Source organism: Capricornis sumatraensis, chromosome 9 (assembly GCF_032405125.1).
Source record: "Capricornis sumatraensis isolate serow.1 chromosome 9, serow.2, whole genome shotgun sequence".
Lineage (NCBI taxonomy): Eukaryota > Metazoa > Chordata > Mammalia > Artiodactyla > Bovidae > Capricornis > Capricornis sumatraensis.
In genome coordinates this window covers 86,359,782-86,386,621 of record NC_091077.1, presented here as the reverse complement: position 1 = coordinate 86,386,621, position 26,840 = coordinate 86,359,782, and the positions used below count along the sequence as shown (strand labels likewise).

General features: G+C 38.5%; 1 protein-coding gene across 3 annotated transcripts; it reads left to right on the top strand.

Annotated features, from left to right (window-relative positions):
- The first annotated feature begins 618 nt into the window (after positions 1 to 618).
- CCNH (cyclin H) lies at positions 619 to 26,614 on the top strand. Of its 3 annotated transcripts, none has more exons than XM_068980938.1 (9): positions 619 to 830; positions 3,075 to 3,197; positions 11,839 to 11,912; positions 12,887 to 13,097; positions 16,290 to 16,453; positions 19,821 to 19,891; positions 22,760 to 22,871; positions 25,727 to 25,787; positions 26,345 to 26,614. In XM_068980938.1, the coding sequence occupies exons 1-9, from the start codon at positions 714 to 716 to the stop codon at positions 26,381 to 26,383; spliced, it is 972 nt and encodes a 323-aa protein (XP_068837039.1). In that variant the 5' UTR covers positions 619 to 713; the 3' UTR covers positions 26,384 to 26,614. The 3 variants fall into 3 exon arrangements, with proteins under 3 accessions (XP_068837039.1, XP_068837038.1, XP_068837040.1); XM_068980937.1 differs by having other exon boundaries at positions 25,727 to 25,802; XM_068980939.1 differs by lacking the exon at positions 3,075 to 3,197 and having other exon boundaries at positions 25,727 to 25,802.
- The last annotated feature ends 226 nt before the right edge of the window (positions 26,615 to 26,840 follow it).

Sequence of the window (26,840 nt, the reverse complement as noted above, 5' to 3'; positions counted from 1 at the left end):
GACAGGGAAACATTTAGGGTCAGAATAGTAAAGAGCAATACCTACACACTGCTTCTAGTTTTCCAACCATGTTCCTGTCTCTCTGAAGCCAAGAATTTGGTACCGCTCCAGAGATACTTTCTTAAAAGAACCAAGAATGCTTCTGCTTTACGATCTTGGCTGTTCAATCTGATCTGCCCCCATGTCATCCCCATGTCATTGTTAGCCCCACCCAACTCTTTCAAAACTTTGCTCAGAATGTCACCTTTTTACTGAGGCCTCCTCTGAACCATCCTATTTAAAAGTTGATACCCTCCCAAGTCCTTTCCTCACTTCTGATCGTCCCATGTTAAATTGTTCAGGTTAGCCTCCACAAGCCCTAAATTTATTGATAGTTCCCTTTTGAACAGCCCTCCGCCTCGCTTCTCCTTTAAATCTTGTCGGGAAGGGGCGGAGCTAGGGCCCAGGCTCTCGGAAAGGAGGAGCGGCTTCTGTCGGTCACGCCCACTTAAGTCGCAGGCGCCGTCCGGAGACGCCCGGAGCCATTCTCCTCCCAATCCGCTCCGGAAACGCGACTGGGGACGGAACTACCACGTGAGGTTGACGTCATCGCCCCCGCGCCGGGTTGTCCTGACTTGGCTTCCGCTGGATCCTGGAGGTGTCTTAGGTGGTTTAGGTTTTGTACAGTTCGCGGTCTTTGCAGAGACTCGCTGGGCCTCGCCTCCGATTTCCCGATGTACCACAACAGTAGCCAGAAGAGGCACTGGACTTTCGCCAGCGAGGAGCAGCTGGCGCGGTTGCGGGCCGACGCCAACCGCAAATTCAAATGCAAAGCAGTGGCGAACGGGAAGGTGAGGGCTCGGGCTGCCGCCCTTCGGCCTCGGGCTCTGTAAACTCTTGCCTGTCCCCCCTCCCCCAGGACTTACCCCACACCTCCCTCCCGCCTCCTCGGCGCAGAGTGCGTTTATCCATCTAATCAACAGCGAGCACCTTGCCAGGTAGAGTGGGTAAGGAGACGGACAAGGCCGTCCATCCCCTCAGTCGAGCGGCGGACTGTATAGTCAGTAACAAGGCCAAGAAGACACTTTGTAGGATGCTAATGTACCGGGGGTAGGTTTCTCTTAGTGGCTGGTGTGGAGAAGATGGGGAAAGGACTTTCCCGGCGGACAGAGCCACAGGTGCAAAGGAGTTCAGAAATCGCAGAGCTGGTCTCTGGAACGCTCTCGATCGTGTGTGGCGGAAGCAGTGTTCGAAAGGCTGGAGAACGCAGGCAGGGAACTTGTAAGCGGAAGTAGTTGGAACTCTGTGATGGACAGATGGGAAAGCTTAGATTCTAAATGGGAAATTAATCTTGTCAGATTCTGTTCTAGAAAGAGCTTTCTGGGAAGGAATGGATTGATTGGATGGCGCAGGGCAGAGGAAGGGGGATGAGACACCGTTAGCACAAACCATTTGACCACAGAAGGTTTACGACTAGAGTCTGTCAGTCACGCCCTTCCAGCTTTACTTTTACCTGTAACGTTTACTTCATATCATTTTATTTTTGTGCTGTACAGACTAGTACTTCGTTTGCTAAATTTTCAATATTTGGCAACTGTTAGCTCATATAATCCTCACAACTACCCCATGAGGTAGATACTGTTATTATCCTTGCATTACATCTGAGGACACGGAAGTACAAAGAGGTTGAATAACTTCTCAGGCTATATTGCTAATAAGTGGCAGAGCCAGGATTTGAACCCATGGACTCTGGTTTCGGCTTTCCTTCTGTGAATCGCAATGCCATTCTGTCTCTATAAAACGAGCCCCACCTGTGTTAGTTTCCTAGGCCGGCCACAATGCCATACACTAGGTTACTTAACACAGCAGAGATTTATTGAGTTTTGGAGGCTAGAAGTGTGAGACCAAGGTGTTTGTGGAGTAGTGCTCTCTGCAGCTTCTAGACCCTTTCCTCTTCAGCTTCTGGTAACCCCAGGTGTCCTTCCGCTTGTGGCAGCCAACTCCAGCCTCTACCTGCTTGTTCCAGAGTGTTCTCCCTGTGTCTCTTTATATGTTCTTCTTACAAAGCTACCAGTCATACTGGGTTAGAAGCCTCTTCTACTTCAGTAGGACCTCATCTTAACTAATTGTATCTGCAAAGACCTTATTTTCTCACATTCTGAGGTACTGGGGTTAGGACTCAACATACTTTTTTTTGGCAGTTGTAATTAAACCAGTAGTGGCACCAAATAGATATTTTTGTAGTAAAATTGTAGTATTTATTAACCCTACAGTGTATTTTGTAGAAATTTTGTAGAGATGCAGAAGAGGTAATATGTTAAGGGTCAGAATTATCCTTGAGACACTTGATTTTTACTTCAACCTCTGTGACTCAATAACTGACTGAGAAAGGACTATTGAAAGTTTTCCAACCATTGATGGTTTCTTCCTTTTGATCTGTAAAAGTGACATCAAACTTGTGAATGTATACACACGCTCCTCACGTTTGCTTATACCTTAGTGAAGCGAATATTCATCTGACATTCAGAGAAGTTAATGCAGTTGTGGCACAGTTTTAGTTTATTGACTATTTTTAAAACTTATTTTTGTGTAATATTAGACACAGGAGCCTGGTAGGCTGCAGTCCATGGGGTCCCTAAGAGTCGGACACAACTGAGCGACTTCACTTTCACTTTTCTCTTTCATGCATTGGAGAAGGAAGTGGCAACCCACTCCAGTGTTCTTGCCTGGAGAATCCTAGGGAAGGGGGAGCCTGGTGGGCTGCCATCTATGGGGTCGCAGAGTTGGACACGACTGAAGCTACTTAGCAGCAGCAGCAGGAATTCTATTGGAGAAGGAAATGGCAACCCACTCTAGTGTTCTTGCCTGGAGAATCCCAGGGACAGGGGAGCCTGTTGGCTGCCGTCTGTGGGGTCGCCCAGAGTCGTTCAAGACTGAAGTGACTTAGCAGCAGCAGCAGCAGCAGCAGCAATTCTATAAAAAAAAAAAGAGGTACATTTCCCTTTGGTTAGAGATAAAAGCCTAATTAAATCTGCACAGAGAAATATTATCTAATTTATTAGATATTTATTTTTGTTCCAACTTTTGATCTAAAGGTTCTTCCAAATGACCCAGTCTTTCTTGAGCCTCATGAAGAAATAACGCTCTGCAAATATTATGAGAAAAGATTATTGGAATTCTGTTCCGTGTTTAAGCCAGCAATGCCAAGATCTGTTGTGGTAAGTTTTAGGAGTAATGAAGTATAAAGTCCTGTAGCTAACTTACAAGAGTTTATAAAGATTAATCTTACAAGGTAGCTTATGACCACTTATAAATATTTAACTCAATTCTCTATCCACTTTACTCAAAAATGCACCTTAGTTATATATATAATTTATGCATCAATATTTGTTTGGTCACATATTTTTCAATAAATGCATTAAATTATGAATTCTTACATTGTATCTTACACAATGTTTCAAAAATCATTTCATATCAAAAGAATTTTGAGGTCTGCTGGATATGTCATGACATTCTCATTTTATAGGGAAAGAAAAAAATTACTTTCCCTCTGGGTTCCCATGTCTTTGATTCAGATGTTTGTGTATGTGCTTGTGTACTTCTGTGTGTTTGTACTGTGATAGGGTATTGTTGAGGAAAAACAGGTAGTTAAAACTTTTTGGCTGTATGGATTTGTATATGCTGTCTCTGTAATTGTTTCTATCCTCTTTCTTTTTTAATTGGAGTATATTTGATTACAGTGTTATGTTTCAGCGAAGTGATTTAGTTATACATATATCTTGGAGAAGGCAGTGGCAACCCGCCCCAGTACTCTTGCCTGGAAAATCCCAGGGACAGGGGAGCCTGGTAGGCTGCCGTCTGTGGGGTCACGAGGAGTCAGACACGACTGAGCGACTTCACTTTCACTTTTTACCTTTCACGCATTGAAGAAGGAAGTGGCAACCCACTCCAGTGTTCTTGCCTGGAGAATCCCAGGGACAGGGGAGCCTGGTGGGCTGCCATCTATGGGGTCGCACAGAGTCGGACATGACTGACGCGACTTAGCAGCAGCAGCAGCATACATATATCTATTCTTTTTCACATTCTTTTCCCATATAGGTTATCACAGAGTATTAACTCGAGTGTCCTGTGTTATACAGTAGGTCCTTATTGTTTATCTACATACAGTAGTGTGTATACTTTAATCCTAACTTAATTTATCCCTCATCCGCCACCTTTCCCCTCTGTTAATCAAAAGTTTGTTTTCTAAGTCTGTGAGTCTGTTTCTGTTTTGTAAACAAGTTCATTTGTGTAATTTTTTAGATTCCACATAGAAGTGATATCATATGATATTTGTCTTTCTCTGACTTCACTTAGTATGTTAATCTTTAGGTCCATTCATGTTGCTATAAATGGAATATTTGGTTTTTGTTTAGTTGCAAAGTCATGTGCAACTCTCTTGGGACCATGTGGACTATAGTCCGCCAGGCTCCTCTGTCCATGGAATTTTCCAGGCAAGAATACTGGAGTGGGTTGCCATTTTCTTCTCCAGTGCCTCTTTCTGACCCAAGAAGTGACCCAACTCACTTCCCTGGTGGCTCAGACAGTAAAGCATCTGCCTACTATGTGGAAGACCCAGGTTCAATCCCTGGGTCGGGAAGATCTCCTGGAGAAGGAAATGGCAACCTACTCCAGTATTCTTGCCTGGAGGATCCCCTGGACAGAGAAGCCTGGTAGGCTACAGTCCATGGGGTCGCAGAGTCGGACACGACTGAGGCTTCACTTCACTTCACTTCTCTTATATCACTTATGTCTCTTACGCCTCCTGCATTGTCAAGGCGGGTTCTTTACCACTGAGCCACCTGGCTATGGCTGAGTTATATTCCATTGTATATGTGTACCACATATTCTTTTTAAATTCCTCTGTTGATGGACATTTGGATTGCTCCCGTATCTTAACTGTTGTAAATAGTGCTGCAATGAACATTGGGGTGTATGTATCTTTGAAGTATGGTTTTCTCCAGATACATGCCCAGGAGTGGGATTGTTTATCATATGGTAGCTCGGGTTTTAGTTTTTTAAGAGCCGTCCATACTGTTCTCCATTGTGTCTGTACCATTTTACATTCTCCGCTGCAATGTAGGAGGGTTCCTTTTTCTCCACACCCTCTCTAGCATGGATTGTTTGTAAAGTTTGGCCATTCTGATGTGTGTGAAGTAGTACCTCATTGTAGTTTTGGTTTGCACTTTTCTAGTAATTAGCCATGCAGAGCATCTTTTCATGTGCTTTTTGGCCATCTGTAGATGTTCTTAGGAGAAATGTCCATATTATATCTTCTGCACCTTTTTTGATTGGGTTTTTTTTTTTTTTTTTTTTATTGAGCTACATGAGCTCTTTGTGTATTTTAGAGATTAATCCCTGGTTGGTTGCTTTGTTTGCAGTTCTCTCATTTTGAGGGTTGTCTTTTTGTTTTGTTTATAATTTCCTTTTCTGTGCAAAAACCTTTTAAGTTTAATTAGATCTATTTGTTTATTTTCATTACCCTTGGGGGTGGATCCAAGAAGATATTGTTGTGATTTATGTCAAAGAGTATTCTGCCTTTGTTTTCCTCTAAGAGTTTTCCTCTAAGAGTTCACAGTTAGGTCTTTAATCCATTTTGAGTTTATTTTTGTGTGTGGTGTTAGTGATTGTTCTAATTTCATTCTTGTATAGGTAGCTATTCAGTTTTCCCAGCAGCACTTATTGAAGAATGTCTTTTCTTCATTATATATTCTTGCCTCCTTTGTTGAGATTAACCATGAGTGCATGGGTTTATTTCTCTGCTTTCTATCCTGTTCCATTGATCTATGTGTCTGTTGGTTTGCCTGTGAAAGTTGCTCAGCTGTGTCTGACTCTTTGTGACCCCATGTACTTTACAGTCCATGGAATTCTGCAGGCCAGAATACTGGAGTGGGTAGCCTTCCCTTCTCTGGGGGATCTTCCCAACCCAGGGATTGAACCCAGGTCTCCCACATTGTGGAATTCTTTACCAGCTGAGCCAGTAGGGAAAATGGATTCTTTACCAGCTGAGCCAGGAGGGAAGCCCAAGAATACTGGAGTGGGACGCCTGTCCCTTCTCTGGTGGATTTTCCTGACCCAGGAATCAAATCGGGGTCTCCTGCATTGCAGGCAGATTCTAATAATTTGCCAGTACCATACTGTATTAATTACTGTGTCTTAATAGTGTAGTCATAAGTCAGGGAGCTTCATCCTGCCAGCTCTATTTTTCCTTCTCAAGATTGGTATGGCTGTTTGGGGTCTTTTGTGTTTCCATACAAATTTTAAGACTTTTTTAGTTTTAGATTTACAAAAACTGCCATTGGTAATTTGATAAGGATTGCATTGAATCTGTAGATTACCTTGGGTAATATAGTTATTTTGACAGTGTTGATTCTTTCAATCAGGAATATGGTATATGTTCCCATCTGTTTTTGTCATCTTTGATTTCTTTCATGAGAGTATTACAGTTTTTAGAGTACAGGACTTCTGCCTCCTCAGGTGTATTTATTCATAGGTATTTTATTCTTTTTGATGTGGTCAAAAAGGGAATTGTTTCCTTAACATTTCTTTCTGATCTTTTATTTGTATATAGAAATGCAAGAGATTTCTGCATATTAATTTTGTATCCTGCAACTATACAGAATTCACTGATGAGCTCTGGTAGTTTTATGGTAACATCATTAGGATTTTCAGTGTTTAGTCTAATGTCATCTGCCAACTGTGACATATATTTTTTTTTTCTAATTTGGATTCCTTTTGTTTCTTTTTCTTCTCTGATTGCTGTGGTTAGGACTTCCAAAACTGTGTTGAGTAAGAATGTTGAGAGTGGACATCCTTGTCTTGTTTCTGATGATAGAGGAAATGCTTTCAGCTTTTCACTATTGAGCATGATGTTGCTGTGGGTTTGTCACATATGGCCTTTACTGTGTTAAGGTAGGTTCTCTTTGTGCACTTTCTGGAGAGTATTAATCAAATCAGTATTGGATTTTGTCAGGTTTTTTCTGTGTCTGTTGAGATGATCATATAGTTTTTATTCTTCACTTTATTAATGTGGCATATCACTGTAATTAATTTGTAGATATTGAAAAATACTTGTAGCCTAAGAAGAATGCCGCTTTTCATGGTGTGTGATCATGTGGCCGTGCTCAGTCTTCCTTGCTGCACAGACTTTTCTTGTTGGAAGCACACGGACTTACCACTGGGTGGCATCCCGTGCTGCAGAGCCCAGGCCTTAGGGCATGCGGGCTCCTGTAGTTGTGGCACATGGGCTCAGTAGTTGTGGATCCCAGACTCTATAGAGCACAGGCTCAGTACTTGTGGCACGTGGGTTTAGTTGCTCCACAGCACGTGGGTCTTCTCAGACCAGGGATTGAGCCTGTTTACCACTGAGCCACCAAGGAATCCCTCGTGAATGGTCTTTCTAATATATTGTTCAATTCACTTTGCTAGTATTTTGTGGAGGATTTTTGCATCTATGTTCATGAGTGATGAACTAATAGCCTGTAGTTTTATTTTGTCGTATCAGTCTGGTTTTGGCATCTGGGTGATGGTGGCTTCATAGAATGAGTTTGGGAGTGTTTCTCCCTCTGCAGTTTTCAGAAGGATGGGTGTTAACTAGTCTCTAAACTATTCTCTTTATCAGTAGTCCCCAACCTTTTTGGCACCGGGGACTGTTTTGTGGAAGACAGTTTTTCAGTGGACCTGGAGGGGTGGGGTGGGGATAGTTTCGGGGTGATTTCAAGCAGATTACATGTATTGTGTGCTTCATTTCTATTATTACTGCAACAGCTCCACCTCAGATCATCAGGCCTTGGATCCCAGAGGTTGGGAACCCCTGCTCTAAATGTTTGATTGCATTTACCCATGAAGCCATCTAGTCCTGGGCTTTTGTTTGGGAGATTCTTAATCATAGTTATTTCATTGCTTACAATTGGTCTGTCCATATTTTCCATTTCTTCCTGGTTCAGTTTTGGGAGATTTGCATTTCAAAGAATTTGTCCATTTCTTCTAGGCTATTCATTTTATATAGTTGGTTGTACAAGTCTCTTGTGATCCTTGGTATTTCCGTGGTATCTATTGTAACTTCTCCTTTTTCATTATTGATTTGAGCCCTCTCCTGTTTTTCATGATGGGTTTGGCTAAAGGTTTGTCAGTTTTGCTTATCTTTTCCAAGAACCAGCTTTTAGTTTCATTGATTTTTTTTTATTATTTTCCTCGTGTCTAATTTCATTTCTGCCCTGATCTTTGTGATTTCTTTCTTTTTGCTAACTTTGGGTTTTGTTTGTTCTTTCTCTAGTTGCTTTAAGAGTAAGGTCAGGTTGTTTGAGATATTTATTTCCTGGGGTAGGACTGTATTTCTATAAACTTCCCTTGTAACTGCTTTTACTGCATCCTAAGATTTTGGATTGTCCTGCTTTGGTTTTCATTTGTACCTAGGAATTTGGTTTCCTCTTTGATTTCTTCAGCGATCCATTGGTTGTTTAGTAGCATATTTAGCCTCCAAGTGTTTGTGTTTTTTACAGCTTTTTTCTTGTGGTTGATTTCTAATGTCATAGCATTGTGGTTGGAAAAGATACTTGATGTGATTTCAGTTTTTTAAAGTTTATCAAGGCTTACATGGGTTACATGTGATCTGTCTAAGTGTACCCTGTACACTTGAATGTTTATTCTGCCACTTTCAGATGAAATATTCAATAAATTTAAATTAAACCCATCTGGTTTAATGTGTCATTTAAACCCTGAGTTTCCTTATTGATTTTCTGTCTGGATGATGTGTCTGTTAATGTAAGTAGGGTGTTTAGTTCAGTTCAGTCACTCAGTCATGTCCAACTCTTTGCGACCCCATGAACCGCAGCACGCCAGGCCTCCCTGTCTGTCACCAACTCCTGGAGTTCACCCAAATTCATGTCCATTGAGTCAGTGATGTCATCCAACCATTTCATCCTCTGTCATCCCCTTCTCCTCCTACCCTCAATCTTTCCCAGCACTAGGGTCTTTTCAAGTGAGTCATTTCTTTGCATCAGGTGGCCAAAGTATTGGAGTTTCAGCTTCAACATCAGTCTTTCCAATGAACACCTAGGACTGATCTCCTTTCTGATGGACTGGTGGGGATCTCCTTGCAGTCCAAGGGACTCTCAAGAGTCTTCTCCAGCACCTCAGTTCAAAAGCATCAATTCTTCAGCACTCAGCTTTTTTTATAGTCCAACTCTCACATCCATACATGACCACTGGAAAAACCATAGCCTTGACTAGATGGACCTTTGTTGGCAAGTAATGTCTCTGCTTTTTAATATGCTGTCTAGGTTGTTTAAGTCCCCCACTATAACTGTGTTACTGTCCTTTTCTCCTTTTTTGACTGTTAGGATCTGCCCTATATATTGAGGAGCTCCTATGCAGGATGCAGATGTATTTACAGTTGTTGTATCTTTGTGCATTGATCCCTGGACCATCATGTAGTGTTCTTTTTTAATCTAATCCTTTTTAAATCTTTAGTTTAGTCTGTTTTGTCTGATATGAGCCTCAGTACTCTAACTTTCTTTTGATTGCCATTTTCATGGAATCTGTTTTCATTCCCTCACTTTCAGTTTGTATGTGTCCCTAGATCTGAAGTGGGTCTCTTGTAGACAGTACATATATGGGTCTTGTTTCAGCCAGTCTATGTCTTTTGGTTGGGGCATGTAATCCATTTGCGTTTAAAAGGTAATTATCAGTGTGCATTTCTTATTGCCATTTTGTTCATTGTTATTTGTTTTGATTCCTTTTTGTGTGTGTGTATAACGTAGATTTTTGGTCTGCAGTTACCATGAAGATTTTATATATATATTATATATATATAGTTGCTTTTGTCTCTAAGTCATGTCTGACTCTTGTGACCCCATGGACTATAGCCTGCCAGGCTCTTTTGCCCATGAGATTTCCCCTGGCAAGAATACTGGAGGGAGTTTCCGTTTCCATCCCTAAGGAATCTTCCCAACCCAGAGATCGAACCTGTGTCTCCTGCATTGGCAGATGGATTCTTCACCACTCAGCCACCATGGAAGCCTGTGTGTGTGCATGTGTGTGTGTGTGTGTGTAAATGTACACTAGATTGTTTTAAGTTTCAGGTCTCTTAGTTTCAAATGCATTTTCAATATCCTGCATTTGTACTCTCCTCACAGTTGCTACTGTGTGTGTGGATGATTTCCTGCCTTTACTGTATATGTGCCTTTGCTGGTATATAAAAGCTTTCCCATTTGTAGTTTTCTTGTTTCTAGTTTCTTTTCCACCTAGAGAAGTTCCTTTGGCATTTGTTGTAAAACTGGTTTGGTGGTGCTAAATTCTGTTAACTTTTGGTTATCTGCAAAGCTTTTGATTTCTCTGTTGAATTTGAATGAGAGCGTTGCTGGGTAGAGTTCTAATGTATTTTTTATTTGAGTTAAGGTATTGGTCATCTCTGTTGGTCCTTTATATTTCCTCACTCTTTGTTAAACACTTCTTTTATCTCCTTAATCTATGCCTCTTCTTTTTCTGAGTTCTTGGATCATTGATCTCTGCCATCCTCAGTCTGAGTTCTTACAGGTAGATTGTGTGTCTCCACTCCACTTATTCTACTGGAGTATTATTTTGTTTTCCCATCTGGATATGTGTATTCTTGTTGATAGAAAATAAACTGAAATTTAAAAGCTGCAAGATTAAAAAAAGGGATGCATATAAATTGTTTTTTCCATATTACCTCACAGATTTGTTGTGAATATCAAATATGAAAGTCTTAAGTGAAAGTAGATCATACATTTTAAAGTTAAACTGATTGAATAATCTGTGACTCACAAAAGAATAAGCTCCTAGTAAATAATCTCCATTTTTAAAATTGATAAATGAAGTATATTGAAAATATAGTCCAAAAGTATTCATAGTATTTTCTTTTTTAATCAGACTTCCATCTGAGATCAGATTTAATGTAAAATTTTAAATGTGCTTCCTTTCCATCTCCAGATTTGGTCCTAGTCTTTTCTGATAAGAAAACTATAACATGAGGCAGTAGGTTTAAGTGATCTTTTCAGGTGAAGAAACTGAATCCTTGAATAAACTTCTTTGTGGATTTGCTTTTATATAACTTATTTTTTATAACTGATAGTTTTGATGTTTGTTTCATGTAAAGTGACCAAATGAAACTTCAGAAATACTTAAAAAGAAATATGTTTTTTCCATCCTAAAATAGATATTTATTTCATTGGTTCTAGCCAAATGAAATAGTGGTTAAAAGTACAGGCAGACCTTGGTTGAAAACATCCCTGTTCCTTGTTAGATGTGTGACCTTGAGCAAGTCAGTTAACCTCATTGATATTCAGTTTCTTTCTCTGTAGAGATAGCAACACTTCACCAAATTGTTATAAGAATTAAAATAAGGTAATAGTTTTGAACTTGGCACAAAGTGTGGCACATGGGATGCAGTCAGTAAATGGTAGGTGCTGCTTCTGCTGTTTGGTTTGGCAGCAGTGATCACGGTTAGATCACAGATCTAGAGTGGATTTAAAGAGAAGACTCATTGCTCTAACAGTGTTATTCTATCAATATTTTATAAGATTGATTAAGCTTTGATCATTTGTATAAATTATACAAATATATGTGTATACTTAGTCACTCAGTCATGTCCAACTCTTTGTGACTCCATGGACTGTAGCCCGCCATGCCCTCCTCCAGGGGATCTTCCAATCACAATTTATTTTGAGTTAAGAAAAAATAAGTTTTGGCATTTTTTTACCAGTGACTTTTTTAAAGGAATATTTGCATAAATTTTTTTTTTAATACAGAACAACTTGTATGTGTGATAGGTTCTGATAATATGTGTATTTTTAATCTTAGGGTACAGCTTGTATGTATTTCAAGCGCTTTTATCTTAATAACTCAGTAATGGAATATCACCCCCGGATAATAATGTAAGTATAATTTATTGACTTTCACTTAAGCATACTTTTTTACTATGTGACCATGTATGTGTGTGAAAATGACTTCCTAATAAAGGGTAATTTATACTTGTATTCTGTTCTGAACTTAAGATCGCTCCCTCAAATTCTGATGACATCTGTACTGGCACTTGTCCAAATTCACATTCTGTTTCTCTCAAATTAGCTACCCTAATATCTTTCTGTTAGTGGAACCTTTCTTCCCTCAGTTGCTCTGAGAATTATTTACGGCAACTCCTCTTTCTCTACAAATTTACAAGTCCTGTAGTTCCCTGTTCATTTCACTTGAACAAAGATCTGTTGTTTCTGGTCTCTGCTAAGCACTGTGCTTATCATTAAAGATGAAGTTAGTATGAAACATAGCTAAGAACTTGCTGTCAGTCGTACTGTCCCTGTATATGTCTTCTTTTTTATTCTTACTTCTACCAGTCCTGCTCAGGCCCTTGGTACATCCCATATTGGTTTTTGTGGTAATCTTTCTCACTCTGAAATTTATGTAGCAGCCATGAGAGTTTAATAGGTTTGTTCTTGAGGTAATAACCCTCTATTTAAATGCCTTTAGAGACTGCCACTGATGGCTTGTCATAATGTTTCTCTGACGTAACTTTCTTCCCAGGCCCATATGTACTTATGTGTGTGCTTTTTTTTTTTCCTTCTTCCATTTGTTTTTCATGATGCTGAGTTCTCTTATTCCTATTATTTTGTTTTCCCAGATATTTAGGCTGCACTGCCATTAAGTTAATAATTGAATGCTGTGACACTATTATACAGTTTAACCTACAACTTTAGTCACCTTATGAATAAAAAGATTAAAAAGGAAACTTTTTTTTAACCAATTTCCAAAGATGTCTAGTATAGTCATTTGTGAATATTAGGCAGTTTTAGAACATACTTTTAGAAATATTTCTTTATTTTATACATATTCCTCCCCTTATTTTTTCCTCTAGGCTCACTTGTGCATTTTTGGCTTGCAAAGTAGATGAATTCAATGTATCTAGTCCACAGTTCGTTGGAAATCTGCGGGAGAGCCCTCTTGGACAAGAGAAAGCACTCGAACAGATTCTGGAATATGAACTGCTTCTTATACAGCAACTTAATTTCCACCTTATTGTCCACAATCCTTACAGACCCTTTGAGGGCTTTCTCATTGATTTAAAGGTAATCTTGCTGATGTAAAGTAAATTGGTAGAGTGAACTCCTTTGCTATTGTTAAAAGAATCAAAATTTTGCTATAATTTTTAATGATCCTGATGGGCTTAACTAAAATATGGGTTTGGCCTGGATTCCTAGGGCAATAGTTCTCAAACTTCAATGTGCTTTAGTGCTTCAGAACCACCTGGAGGGCTTATTAACTGAAATTGTCAGACAAGTCCCAGAGCTTCTGATTTAGTAGATTTGCAAATGCCAGCCCAGGGACCCTAATGAAGACCATTGTGTCTTTGTAGTAACACTTTTAAAGACTTAACTCTTCTAACTCAAGTATACTGTCTTGGATACAAAAGGCTTAATTTTAAACTAGAAGATTGCTAAGTGACTTCTATTTTTAGGACCTTGTGAACTAAATTCAATATGTAAGCATCAAAAGTAACAGTAAATAAAATGTTTTGTCAGAACACTAACAAAAGCAACTAAAGTTGTTTTGTTTTGGTCCTGAAGAAGGACTTGAATAGTGTGAGTTATTGGTCCATTCATCTTGAGTGGCAAAATTTGGGTGCTTTCTTTGTGCCAAACATGGTGCTTAAGGATCAGCCAAGAACTCGACAGGAACAGCCTCAACTTTATAGGCCTTATAGTCTCACAAGAAAGTATCATATATTCAATGTGCTAAATGTTAACAGAAGGGGAAATACAGGGTGCTTTAGAAGGAGATGGCAGATTGAGAGGAAGAGGAGACAGTTCTGAGAAAGTGTAACAAGGTGAAATTCAAAGCAAGAGTAGGGACTGGGTGGTAGAAGAGCATCCTGCTCAGAGACTTCTTTGGCCAAAGGCCCAGATTTTAAAAACCATGGTACACTAAAGAACCTAAACAGAACTGAGAGATGGGGATGTCTGCCTGAGTGGAAGGCAGTCTAGACTGTGGAAGTAACGTTACAGATTTTGAATAGAGTTGACAGGAAGCCAGTGAAGGGGTCAGGTCTGAGGAGTGATATGATCAGGTTTGCAGCTTTAAAAACATGCTGGCAAGCTCATGCATCAGTCTGCACCAGGTGTTTATTGCACTTTTGTTATTATGTGTCAGGCACAATGCGGAGAATGGATTCGAATGGATGAAGGGATCCCAGTAACAGTAGTTCAGACAGAAGATGGTTGGTTTGACTCACGTGGTGGCACTGGGTACAGAGAGAGCTTCTTGGGCTTGGGAGATGGGCAGAGTTGGTAGAGCTTGAAGAATGATTGCCTATAGAGAGTGAAGACCATGGGAGAATCCCCAGTTTTTGGCCTGAGCATATAGGTAGATGGTGGTACATTTATGATACAGGTAGATTGTGTCTGATACAGGTAGATTGTTTGTGATTGATACAGGTAGATTGTTGGTAGATGTTTATGTCTGGAGGTCAGAGAAGATGGGTAGGCAGGAGGTATAGATTTGGGCATGATTGCCCCAGGAAGATTTCAAGTGGATTGGTCATAAGGACTATTTAAAGGGCAGCTAGGGAAAAATAAGAAGACTGAAGAATATCTAAAGAGGTAGGACTTTTGGAGAAGTAGAATGCTTTTATAATATGATCAGGGACAGCTCTCCAAACCTGCTCAGAATTCAGGCAAAGTAAAAGTTGACATTTGCTGGAGTTAGTGCCAAAGGTGATTTGTGATCTTGGTAAAATTAGTCTTTGTGGAGTGTGGAAGAAGAAGGCAGATTGGAGCTGGTTGGGGAATAAATCAAAGGTGAGAAAATACATCTATATCTTGGATTAAATTGCTTGTCTTTGAAGTGGAAAAAGAAGGTGGGATGATTGAGAAGATGGGGTACGGGGGACTGCTAGCAGAAAGGAACAGTTTTTTGTTGTGTTTTGTGTAGGAAACTGATGCAGAGAACTCATGAAATGCAACCGAATATATGTAGCTTGAGGTTTCCTCTGGAGTGTGGTGAAAGGGCCTGTTACAGGATTTCGAAGCAACGTAGAATTGGCTGTTTCTCTTAGTGGAGGAAAAGAGGAGAACACAGGGAAGGATGACATTATGCCTGGGGATCTGACTGTAGCAGGAAACAGTGTCTTTTTTATCAGCAAAGTTCATTTTCTGAGAGCAGTGAAGTTTCTGAGAATTATCAAAGACTTTGAGTCAGGTGGAAAATGTTTAATCACCAAAAAGGGGGAGAACACATTTTCAACGGAATATTATCATCATAGCTAGGCAGTGTTGAGAGCCGTTTTGAGGTTAGTGAGCTTGAATTTATATGGATATTTCCGGACCTCTTGGTTGTATTGTTTTCTTTAGCAGGACCCAGAAATCTGGGTACAGTTGAAAAGAAGGTTGGTTGAGTTTGACTGCTATTGACGTTTTGCTGGAAATACGTTGGCAGCGTACTAGGGCAGGGAATTAAAGAGGAAAATCAGAACCAATGGACACTGGTGAGTAGGAGCAAGTGTGGGGATAAGGAACCAGAGGTTCTGAGGAGGAAGTCAGCGAACAGCTGTGAAGTATTGGGTCCTGGGAAAGGGAGCGCTGTGGTCAGAGTATTGGGTTTGTAATATTATGGCAGGCATTTGGGGATAATGACAAGAACTGGGTCTGACTACACAACTGACTCTGGCTGTTTTGTTTCAGAGTATAAGATTTCTAACTGCTTTGGGACTTGAATGTGGATATCTGAAATATATCTGAGGGTTTAAGATTAGGGTTCATTAGGTAGAAACTGTTAGAAAACAGGGGATCATCAGGTGGCTCAGTGGTAAAGAATCTGCCTGCCAGTGCAGGAGAGGCAGGAGACGCAGGTTCAATCCCTGGGTCGGGGAGATCCCCTCGAGGAAGAAATGGCCACCCACTCCAGTGTTCTTGCCTGGGAAATTCCACAGAGTAGCCTGGCAGGCTGCAGTTCATTGAGTGGCAAGAGAGTTGGACATGACTGAGCATTTACAAGGGATGGTTCATATATCTTAGGCATATACTAAAAATAATTCTATAATCAAACCAAGATTCATTTCCACTTACTTCCGAAAAGTAAACTTCTGGTGGAAAGAATTTAAAATCAAAAGGAAGTGGTGCTTTGGTTGCTAAATGTGGCTTACAGGGGCTACACATATAAAAGTGTTCTGTGTTAAGCACTTTCTGGTTTATATAAATATTTTTGTCTTGTTACTATTCCATTAAACCTTCAGAAGTGATAATATTTGCAAACTCTCTTTCTAGACTCGCTATCCCCTGTTGGAGAATCCAGAGATTTTGAGGAAAACAGCTGATGACTTTCTTAATAGAGTTGCATTGACAGATGCTCACCTTTTATACACACCTTCCCAGATTGCTCTGACTGCCATTTTATCTAGTGCATCCAGAGCAGGAATTACTATGGAAAGGTATTGTTTTGTGTTTTAACTTAGATCAGACTCAGTCCCTCAGTTTATTCCTTTCTGGAGTGCCAAGTTTTTAAGTAAGTTTCACTTTATGACTGCAGTCTTTCGTGTTCTTATGCTTGAGCATTGGTGAGGACAACTGAGGGAAGACTTGGAATCACCTTTTAAGGAAATATTTAAAAATTAAGTAAGATATTTTTGAGCTAAAATGATCCATTTATGATCAAAGTAGAATTAAATCTACTGTTATCAAAAGATTGATAACAGCCTTCAATATATGGAAAATTTAGAAGTTTTGTGAACTGGTAAGCAGTGTGAGTGCAACAGATACATCTGCCTTGTTTTATCATTAATCTCCATGTACGGCACATGGAGTTCAGTAAAGACTTGTTGAATGAATGATGCTTTAGAGAATGTCCAAATGAGTTTCAGTGAGCTGTAGACTGTAATAGCTGATACATAAGTGCACACTGAGAACTGTGTTCTGTGACAAGCACTTTACATGAATTAAATCCACGTGATTCTTACAGTAATATCTTATACAGAGGTTAATTAGATACTTATTGTATTCATTTATAATTAACTCAAGCCCAGGCAAGTAGTAAGTTAGACTTTTTAAACTTTCACATTTAATTTCTTTATACCTTGGAACTTCTGCTTGATTCATTCCTAAAATAGCTGAGGAAGAAAGATGGTAAAACTTTCTAAATTTAAACTTTTCTATGTTTGTAATCCCTTGTCTGTAATTTCAAAATCCACTGATATGGTGGCAGGAAACGTGAACAGATGTGATTTAGTCTTTATTCAACTGAATGGGAATATCTGTAAGTTTCCTTGCATGGCTATTAAGATAACTGATTATAGGATACAGCCCCAGAGACATTGGGGCAGTGTATATATACTCTGAAATATTTCACATTTCATGGTATGTATACCATGTTAGCTTTCTAAGACATGAATAATTCTGAATTTCAAAACAAATCCAAGATAAGGGATTGTGGGTTTATATTTTAATTTATGGTATGCTTCTTATCAATTGTATATTAATATATACATTTAATCCCAAAATGATCTATACCTTCATTTACTAAGCAAACCTTTGTGGAAGTTTTTCCTCCCCCCACATTGCCGTCTATATATCATGCACTCTACTATACTGTAGAAATTTAAGACTGAACAAGCTATCCTTAGTCTAGTTAGGAAGGACGGCCATACAAACTGATACTATGGATTTTGCAAATGTGGAGCTTCCATAGTGTAAGGGAAGAAAGTCATTTCCACAATTCAGATAACCAGTTGTTTGCTTAATCTGTTTAAGCATTGTATCTTATGCAGTTTATATGCTAGAGGTAAGATTTTTCTTATATCAGTAGAGAAGGATGAAGGATCCTAAGGTCTAAATTCGAGTTTATTTCATCTTAGAAGTTTAGTTATAATTTCAGATAGGCAGGTGAAGTGAAATTATAGTACCTTGAAAGTTGCAAGTGTTAGTTGCTCAGTCTCGGCCAACTCTTTGGAACCCCTTGGACTGTAGCCCACCAGGCTCCACAGTCCATGGAATTTTCCAGGCAAGAATACTAGAGTGGATAGCCACTCCCTTCTCTAGGAGATCTTCCCAATCCAGGGATTGAACCCCAGTCTCCTGCATTGCAGGCAGATTCTTTACCATCTGAGCCACCAGGGAAGCCCCATAGTACCTTGGGTTCACTACAGATTAAATACACTTTCATTGCATTCCCAGACACTATAGACATTTGGGCATTTTTACCTTTGAGAAAATGCTTTCAAATAATTTTTAACTTCTGACCTCCTTTCCAATTTTTGGGATACATGGGAATTTCTTTTATGTTGATTACTAATTTAAAAAGGGGAAAGCCTTTGTGCTGTTGTTATATTCTGAATGATGTTTTAAGATAATTACTTATGGAATATTCTGTTGTTGGTTTGGGGTTTCTTCTTTTTCATTGGATTTAGAGCTTTACTTCACATCTCCTAGTTTGACTTTTTAGGTAACGAAGAGAAACAAAGATGGCAGAAGCTTGAAAGGAAAAAGAAAAAACTAATTGTTACTTTGAATTACTGAAAACTAGAAATGTATTAGCTGTTACGGGAGTTACTGATTTCCATATTTAAAATGGATTCCCACGCTGGATGAAGACAATATAATAGCAAAAGCAGTTATCAAATTTCGTAGTATAATTTAAATAATTTTGATAGTTTAAAAGACATATAGCAACGAAACTTCTTTAAAGATTGTCTAAATTTTATAACTTTATTTCACCTAAGAGAAAAATTAACAGTTTTTATTACATTTATGTTTGAAAGATTATTCTCAAAGATTACCTTGAGAATCTGTTCACTTGGGCTGTTATTAATTATAGATCAAGTTCAAGTATATAAAACCTCAGAGTGGCTAAAAATATAAACATAGAAATACTATCATTGGTTCCAGGAAAACAGTTAACTGAGCTTTCTGTCCATTTAAGTAATACTATTGGGTTGGCCAAAAGGTTCTTTTGGGTTTTTCATAAGATGTCCCAAATGAACCTTTTGGCCAACCCAGTATTAACACCTTTGATTTGGACTTGATGCAGAAAGGCTTCTTGGTGGCTCAGAGGGTAAAGTGTCTGCCACAGTGCGGGAGACCTGGGTTCGATCCCTGGGTCGGGAAGATCCCCTGGAGAAGGAAATGGCAACCCACTCCAGTACTCTTGCCTGGAAAATCCCATGGACAGAGGAGCCTGGTAGGCTACAGTCCATGGGATCGCAGAGTCGAACACGACTGAGCAACTTCACTTGATGCAGAAAAGATGTAATAGATTTGTAAAGCATGGGGTGATACTCTTACTGGTTATCAGGAATACCTGTTTGTTTCAAGAAGAGCAATTATAGTTAACATGGACTTGATAATAAGGGCGAAAGAATTCTTACTAGAGCCACGTTCCAGTTCTCCTACTCCCTGACTTTATTCATGATTTGTCTGTCCCTGTGACTCAGATTCCTCACCTGTAAAGTTAGACTGATAGGCTTTAAGTATTAAATATTAAACATTTAACATCAAAAGTATTAGAGTATTGCTACTAGTATTTTCATATCATTTTCCCTCTGAATATATTATGGAAGTTAAATTAACTTGAACATTAACCATTTTTAACCTAGTACCATTTGTAGTAGATTCTTAAGACTGTAAGAGATAGAGATTATAGTTTTAGTAAAGTTCAAAGTATTGTTATTTAACAGTTTTCAAGTAAACTTCTTTAAAAATTCACCTTGATGAAGAAAAGAACATGAAGAAAAATAATTTATGATGTCATATTTTCTCAAGATGTGTGCGATAGATTAAAACATTTTTTTCCCCTCTCTTTTCCAGTTATTTATCAGAAAGTCTGATGCTCAAGGAGAACAGAACTTCCTTGTCACAATTACTAGATATAATGAAAAGTAAGTAAAACAGAATGCTTTATAAAATGTTCTATCACAGAGTTACTTTGTAAATAAATAACTCACGGTATTTTAACTTGAGATTACAAGTTATTGTTTAGATTTCTTTATTATTGTATCATGAAGGTGAAGAACAAATAGAAGGTACATGAAGTAGTTTTTACACATAACTTTTTAGGAAAGTGAAAAATATTAATGAGATTCACAAAGGGTTGAGATTCAAAACAAGGTCCTTTTAAAGTGTATGCAAATATGAGCACTAAAAAAGGTCTTAGGGAACTAAAGGCTAATTAAATTGGAAACTTTTATTTTGTAGATAAATTAGCTTTAATTAGTTAATGTGTGTCATTTGCTAGTCACTTCCTTAGCTGCTATTACAAAAGCCATGATTCTTCACAGGGTGAATTTTTTTTCCCCTGTCTATGAACATTCTTGGTTGTTACAACTTTGGGGGTGGGGGTGTTTGTGGCTGCTGCCATCACCTAGTGTGTGGAGGTAAGGGTGCTGCTGTACATTTTATAACTCACAGTGCAGCCCCTTGGTAAGGTGAAAAATGGCTCCGCAAAGATAGCTATGTCATAATCCCTGGAAACCGAATGTTGTTGCTTTATATGGCCAAAAAAAAAAAAAGGTGCTTGCAGATGTGATCAGGTTAAAGACATTACCTTGGATTATCCTAAATGTAATCACAAGTGTCCCTATTAGAGGAAGGCAGAGGTATGACAGAGAAGGCAATGTAAAGACAGAGTAGAGAGATTTGAAGATGCCGGCCCTAAACATTGGAGTCATGTAGCCCCAAGCTGAGGAACGCTGCCAGCCCCCAGAGGCAGGAACAGAAGCCCCCAGAGAAACCCCCATGCCAATGTTTGGCTTTTGGCCCAGTGACACTGATTCCAGACTCTTGGACTTCAGAACTGTCGGGGAATCCATCCTGTGATTTTAATAAGCCTTACTAAGTTTGTGGTAATTTTTAATAGCAGCCTTAGGAAACTAACACAGCACTTCATGACAAAGAATCATCTAGCCCAAACTGCTGTCAGTACTATTGACGCTGAGAAAAACTGTCTTGAGGGTTGGGGTTTTTTTTTTTTTTTTTCTTTCACTTGTTAAAAATATAGTTGGGTTAGTTTCAGGTGTATGCCAAAGTGATTCAGTTATATATATATGTGTGTGTGTGTGTGTATATATATGTGTTCTTTTTCAGATTCTTTTCCATTATAGGTTATTACAAGATACTGAATATAGTTCCCTTAGCTGTGAGTTAGGTTGAGTCAGAACCTCCACCTATCTTACTGGCTAGGTTAGCCAGCCCTCTCCAGTTTCATTCTTGCCTGTGTCACACTGCATGCTCAGGGCTGCTGGGCTATTCTTTAGGGTTAAAAATCAGTGTGTTTCCAAACCATTTGTGCCAGTTGTCCTTGTTAATAAAATCTGTAATTTAAGTACTGAAATATGAGATTGCAGATCTTGATCTTGGATGACGGAGTACTTACATCTTCTATGTTTCTAAAGTCAAGATGCGTCAGACTATGTAAGTTCTTTGCTTGAAATTTTCTTGAGGGCTTCCCTCTTGAGAAAAACGAATTTGTGATTTAAGAATCATAAAACTGTAGGTTTTCAGTTTTACCACTAGAGGGTTCACTTCCAAAGCTAGTTGTGATTTGGCCATAGACACTAGGATCAGGGAATTTAGTAGGTAGAAGAGGTCTTAAAGGTAACTCACTGTGCTGTGTGTATACACGTGACAGTTTTGTTAGTGATTCTCTCAGTAGCTTTATTTTACTCCACTTGCTTTACTATAAGAATAGCTCTTGTTAACACTCAAGAGCTTTAATGATATTAAGGCATCTTATTCATAATTTTTCACACAAAGATACTGTCCTAAGGGTGTTGTCACAAGTATTAATTTAGTTGAAAACACTGCTTTACTTGCATTATGAAATAAATCAGTCACTTGGAGCACGTGGCTGACTAACAACAAGCCCTGGATCTCTCATTCCCCTAATAAATCTTGTGACTTATGGTCTTTGGTTTATTGTAGTTGAATTAAATATAGACTAGGTAGAGGATGTTTCTGCGATTTTGAAGTCACTGAATTTTTTAGCTTAATGAGGACATTTTTGTTTTCTTGGTGATACTTCATTGTCTAAGTTTTGCATTTTGTTAAAGCAAAGGATGGCTGACATGTTTTTACTAAGCATGCTACCTTCATTACTAATTATGTAATAATGGCTTTCTTTGTAAATAAGTATACTCTCAGCCCTCCATCTGTAGGATCATGAGTGAAGAGTGAAGTCACTCAGTCGTGTCTGACTCTTTGTGACCCCATAGACTGTAGCCCACCAGGCTCCTCCGTCCATGGGATTCTCCAGGCAAGAATACTGGAGTGGGTTGCCATTTCCTTCTCCAGGGGATCTTCCCAACCCAGGGATCAAACCCAGGTCTCCCGCATTGCAGGCAGATGCTTTAGCCTCTGAGCCACCAGGGAAGCCCAATCTGTAGGATAGAATGTTATGAATATGGTTGGTGGCAGGGGACAAAGCATGTCTTTACTAAATCAAGTAGAGCTTTTTTAACAGCCTGTAAAACTTTAGCAAAAAGTAACCATGGTTAAGATTGGGAAAAAAAATACTAGTAGAGCAAGTTTATCGTTTAGCTGTACATGATATGGGCTAAGCAGCAGATGGCTATAATAACTTGAAGTATGGTGGCCATTGGATTTTAATGTGGGACAATATTAACAATGAGAATCATCACATTTCAGGAGCGTTTTTGGTTCCCAAAACTAGATGGGAAATTATTTAACTACCTTATGGGAACAGGGCTTTTTATTATCTGGTTTAAATCCTTTTATTAATCTCCACATAGGCATGAGGAACTTGGTAAAAAAATATGAACCACCCAGACCTGAAGAAGTTGCTGCTCTGAAACAGAAGCTGGAGAGGTGTCACTCTGCTGAGCTTGCACTTAATGTAGTTACGTAAGTAGATGTGAGACTGCCATTCAAGAATAGAGTTGTTACTGTGTCCAGCTAGTCTTTAAAGTGAATTATTTAACTGGTAAATTTTGTTTCATATGGGGAAGACTGACTTACCCCCAAATCTGATTTTTTTTTTTAGTGGAGATTTCTAACAAGATTAAACACGACATAATAAATTATTATGAGTTTGGGTTTCAACAGTATATTCTGCTTCTGCTCTAACATGTCCTTCAGCTTGCAGGCCCTGTCCCATTATTCCTTGTGGGATCCACGGGGCGGAGTCTTCCTAGGGAATTCCTGAACCTCTTCTTGCCCTTTTAATCTTTGGGTTCTTTGTGATCTGGTTTTATCTCCTCTGAAGAATAAGTACACTATTCTAGACTTAACATCTATTAGCTAGGGTAGAGAAACTTGGCTTATTTTCTCTGTGGTAATTTTATGCTGAAGACAGAACCAATAGGCAGATGTGCTGTTCAGTGTCTTCTTGTAGCCACAAGGAACACCATAATGCTGCTTTTTTGATTTGTAGGCTGAATGTGGAAATCACTGTATTTGGGCTTCTTATGCTTTGCAATTTGAAATATCTACTTAAACCTTTTAGGTGTTTGAACAGTTGAAGATCTGGGTAGGGTAATAGGAATGGTGAAACTTCTGTTCCGTGGACTGTAGTCTGTAAAGTTTACTGGGAATTAGCTCTGGCATCTTAACAGCCAAGATGCATTTGAAATGTTTTTCATCTTTATAATTATATAATCTCTACACTATCAGATAATATGTAAGCCAGCAGAGCATTAAGGCCTTCAGATCAGGTACACATGACTCAAATTCTTCAAAGTTATAGTGTGTAAAATATGAGACTCTTTTATTATATTTGTAGTTGTAACTGTAAAACATGCCTTAGCACAGAACTTAAAATGGGTAACTTTCACTTCTGGGTTTCTATGGTGACGAGAAGGAAGGAATGGTTACAGAGAAGGAAGAAAAATGTTGACTAATGAAAAGGACTGCAGCACTGATTGATAACCTTTTCACGTTGATTTTGACATGGGCTTCAACCAGGGGTTGCCAAACTATAGCCCATCCGCCAAATCTGGACCCAGTGCCTGTTTATAGAAAGTTTCCTTGGGGCGTAAGCACACTCACTAGTTTGCATTATTATCTATGGCTATTTTCACATAATAACAGAAGAGTTGGGTAGTTGTGATGGAAACTGCATGGCCTACATGCCTAAAATACTTAAAATCTGGCCTTTTTAAAGCCAATTTTGTCAACCTCTGAATTAGACCATTGAACTGTTACTGTTAACCCTCATAGCTACGTAAAGGACTGTAATGGAAAATTCTTAATTGCTAGATTTACATATTATTCCAGGTGACCTTCTGCTTTGTACTGTGTCAGTCAAATCTTGCATTAAGTGGTGCTTACTTAAGTGGTGCTTCTCAAACAGTCTGGAAGGGACTGTTGGTTTTATTTCTATCCCATTACAGATGTTTATACTTCGTAAAATGTTACCAATTACTGAAAAAAGAAAAAAACACGTAAAGATAAGCTTAAATTTTATTAGATTTAACAGTCATAAATTATTCTATCAAATTGCTATAGTTTCTAAACATACACTCAGTTTCTGTACTTATTGCACACTGGAAATTGTTCGTGGACCAGCAACATCGGTCCATGGACCCACAGTTACAAGCATTGCTTTGGGATAAAATATTTTTCCTTGGTCTTTAAGATTCTTTATCTTTTTTCAGTATACAAGTAATATATTATCATTATTAAAGCCAGTTAATAGAGGTAAACCAAAGTTCTCGTCGACCAAACTCCAGTCCCAGTTGTGACCTGAGAGGCATTTACCTCTGCCAAGCTTTTCTCTATGTATCTGTTGAAGAAATAGTTTTCTACTGTTATCGTATAAATTGTATAATATTTAATACTGTCAATCTTTAACGGTTGCCAGTCTGGGTAAAAAAGAAAATAGTATCATCTTTTAGTTTTCATTTCCCCTATTACTTTGAGGCATTGATATTTCTATGTTTAAGAATCATTTGCGTGTCTTCTGCATTGCATAATTATAAGCCCTACTCAATTTCCTGGTGTCGTATACAACTATTTCCTTCCGTTGTTCCTTTCACCTTGTGATGTAGGCAACATGTCTTTTGCTTTATTAACATCTAAACACCTTTTCTTACCCTAAATTATTATTTTGCGTTTTGTTCAGCTGTAAAACCATTTACAATTATTTGTGCCTGGCCTGAGGTAGAAATCTCATAATAAAATTTTTGTTCAAATAAGTAACCCATTGTACCAGCCATTTAAAAATCTCTTGATTTTCTTAAATACTCATTTATTACAGATTAATTATACTTTGTTTTTTGCCTGTCTGCTCTGATCGTTGATCTCTGTGATTCTTTGCTGATACAGTCAGCCCTCTGGATGCAAAACACCACTGTACCATTGCCATTTTATATAAGAGACTTGAGCATGTGAGGATTTTGGTATTCTGGGCGTTCCTGGAACCAGTTCCCCTCAGATATCAAGGGACAACTGTGCCACACTTTTAACTACCATAGTTTACAATTACAGGTGTATATTTTGGTGTCGAGAAGGACAAAGATCCCCCTTGTTCTTTTTCAGATTCTTTTGCTAATCTTTCCCAGGTCAGAGTTAAGTATTGTTTTTGTATTGTAACTAGAATTGCATTGATTTAAAGAGTAATTTGAAAGAGTTTTCCTATCCGAATTTTTCACCTCTTTCCATTTATCCAGGCTTTGGTCTTCAGTAAATGTATCTCATAGCCTTGCTAACTTACTCTGTTGCCCATATTAGATTGCTTATTGATGGCTGCTTAATTGTAGGAAGAAGAGAAAAGGTTATGAAGATGATGATTATGTTTCAAAGAAATCCAAACATGAGGAGGTATGTTCTTCAAAGGTAAAATGTAAATTACTGTTGTATAGTCTTAACATTAACAACCATAATGTTAAGGTTTTATTGTTCTAGAGTACAAGCATTATAGAGAGAGGTACTGGAAAGCTTTCTTTTGTGTCCTTTATTAACCTTGGCCATTATTGGAGGAATTTTTCTCACTTCTGTCTTGGCCTGTTCTGAAGTAGTATAAAAGTTACTTGATGAAGAATCCTTCCTAAGGTTATAGAAGGTAGTAGATACACTTCTTGATCTTCAAGGAGTCTTCTCCCACCCTTGTTTTAAGAAAATTGTACATGTCAAGTCAGATAATAAACAATCAGACCCAGAACATCACAACTGTAACAACATTTATTCCTGTCACTAGGCTCACCTGGTAAGACCATACCATATTATTATACGGTTAAACTGCTACACATTTTCCCGATTTATTTACCTCATAGTCAACATAGCAAAAGAACATTTTCCTAAAGAGAGGCAAGAAGGTAAACAATACTGGTTATGCTTCAGTATACTGTTTTCCTTATGACATTTTCTTTCCTTCTTAGGAAGAATGGACTGACGATGACCTGGTAGATTCTCTCTAGCCATTTGAAATTGATTTGTCAATGCTAACTAATCATCAGACGGATGAAGCATGTCTGGCATCTAACTTTATTTGTGAAAGCATCAAAATATATTAAACTTTTCTATTTATGTTATTTAAAATTTTTTCCTTTCAGGGTAGGTTTATGTGAAATAAAACATCTTCAAAGGAACCAGAGTAACACCAGGTTTGGATAACCTTACCCCATCATGACTGATATCAAATTAAAGCTATAATTTGCCAATGTTGTTTTATATAAAGTGTCATAATCTAGATTGTTACAGCATTTAATTATTTAACTGTGATCTTAGTTTCTAGAGTTAAAACCAAATTATGATGGTCAGTTTTTTTGGCTAGAAAATGAGGTTAAAGAAATTCTTAGAAACTCAATTGTCCTGAATCTCAGTTTTCCAGATACAACCCTCTCCTCAGTGTCAGTGCATCCCAGGATACACTTT

What these genes read in the sequence shown, in the direction of transcription:
- CCNH (XM_068980937.1), top strand. Translation starts at nt 714, where the DNA reads ATGTACCACAACAGTAGCCAGAAGAGGCACTGGACTTTCGCCAGCGAG. An exon ending in CAATGCCAAGATCTGTTGTG is followed by an intron (nt 3,198 to 11,838) that starts GTAAGTTTTAGG and finishes TTTTAATCTTAG; the next exon opens with GGTACAGCTTGTATGTATTT. An exon ending in GCAGGAATTACTATGGAAAG is followed by an intron (nt 16,454 to 19,820) that starts GTATTGTTTTGT and finishes TCTCTTTTCCAG; the next exon opens with TTATTTATCAGAAAGTCTGA.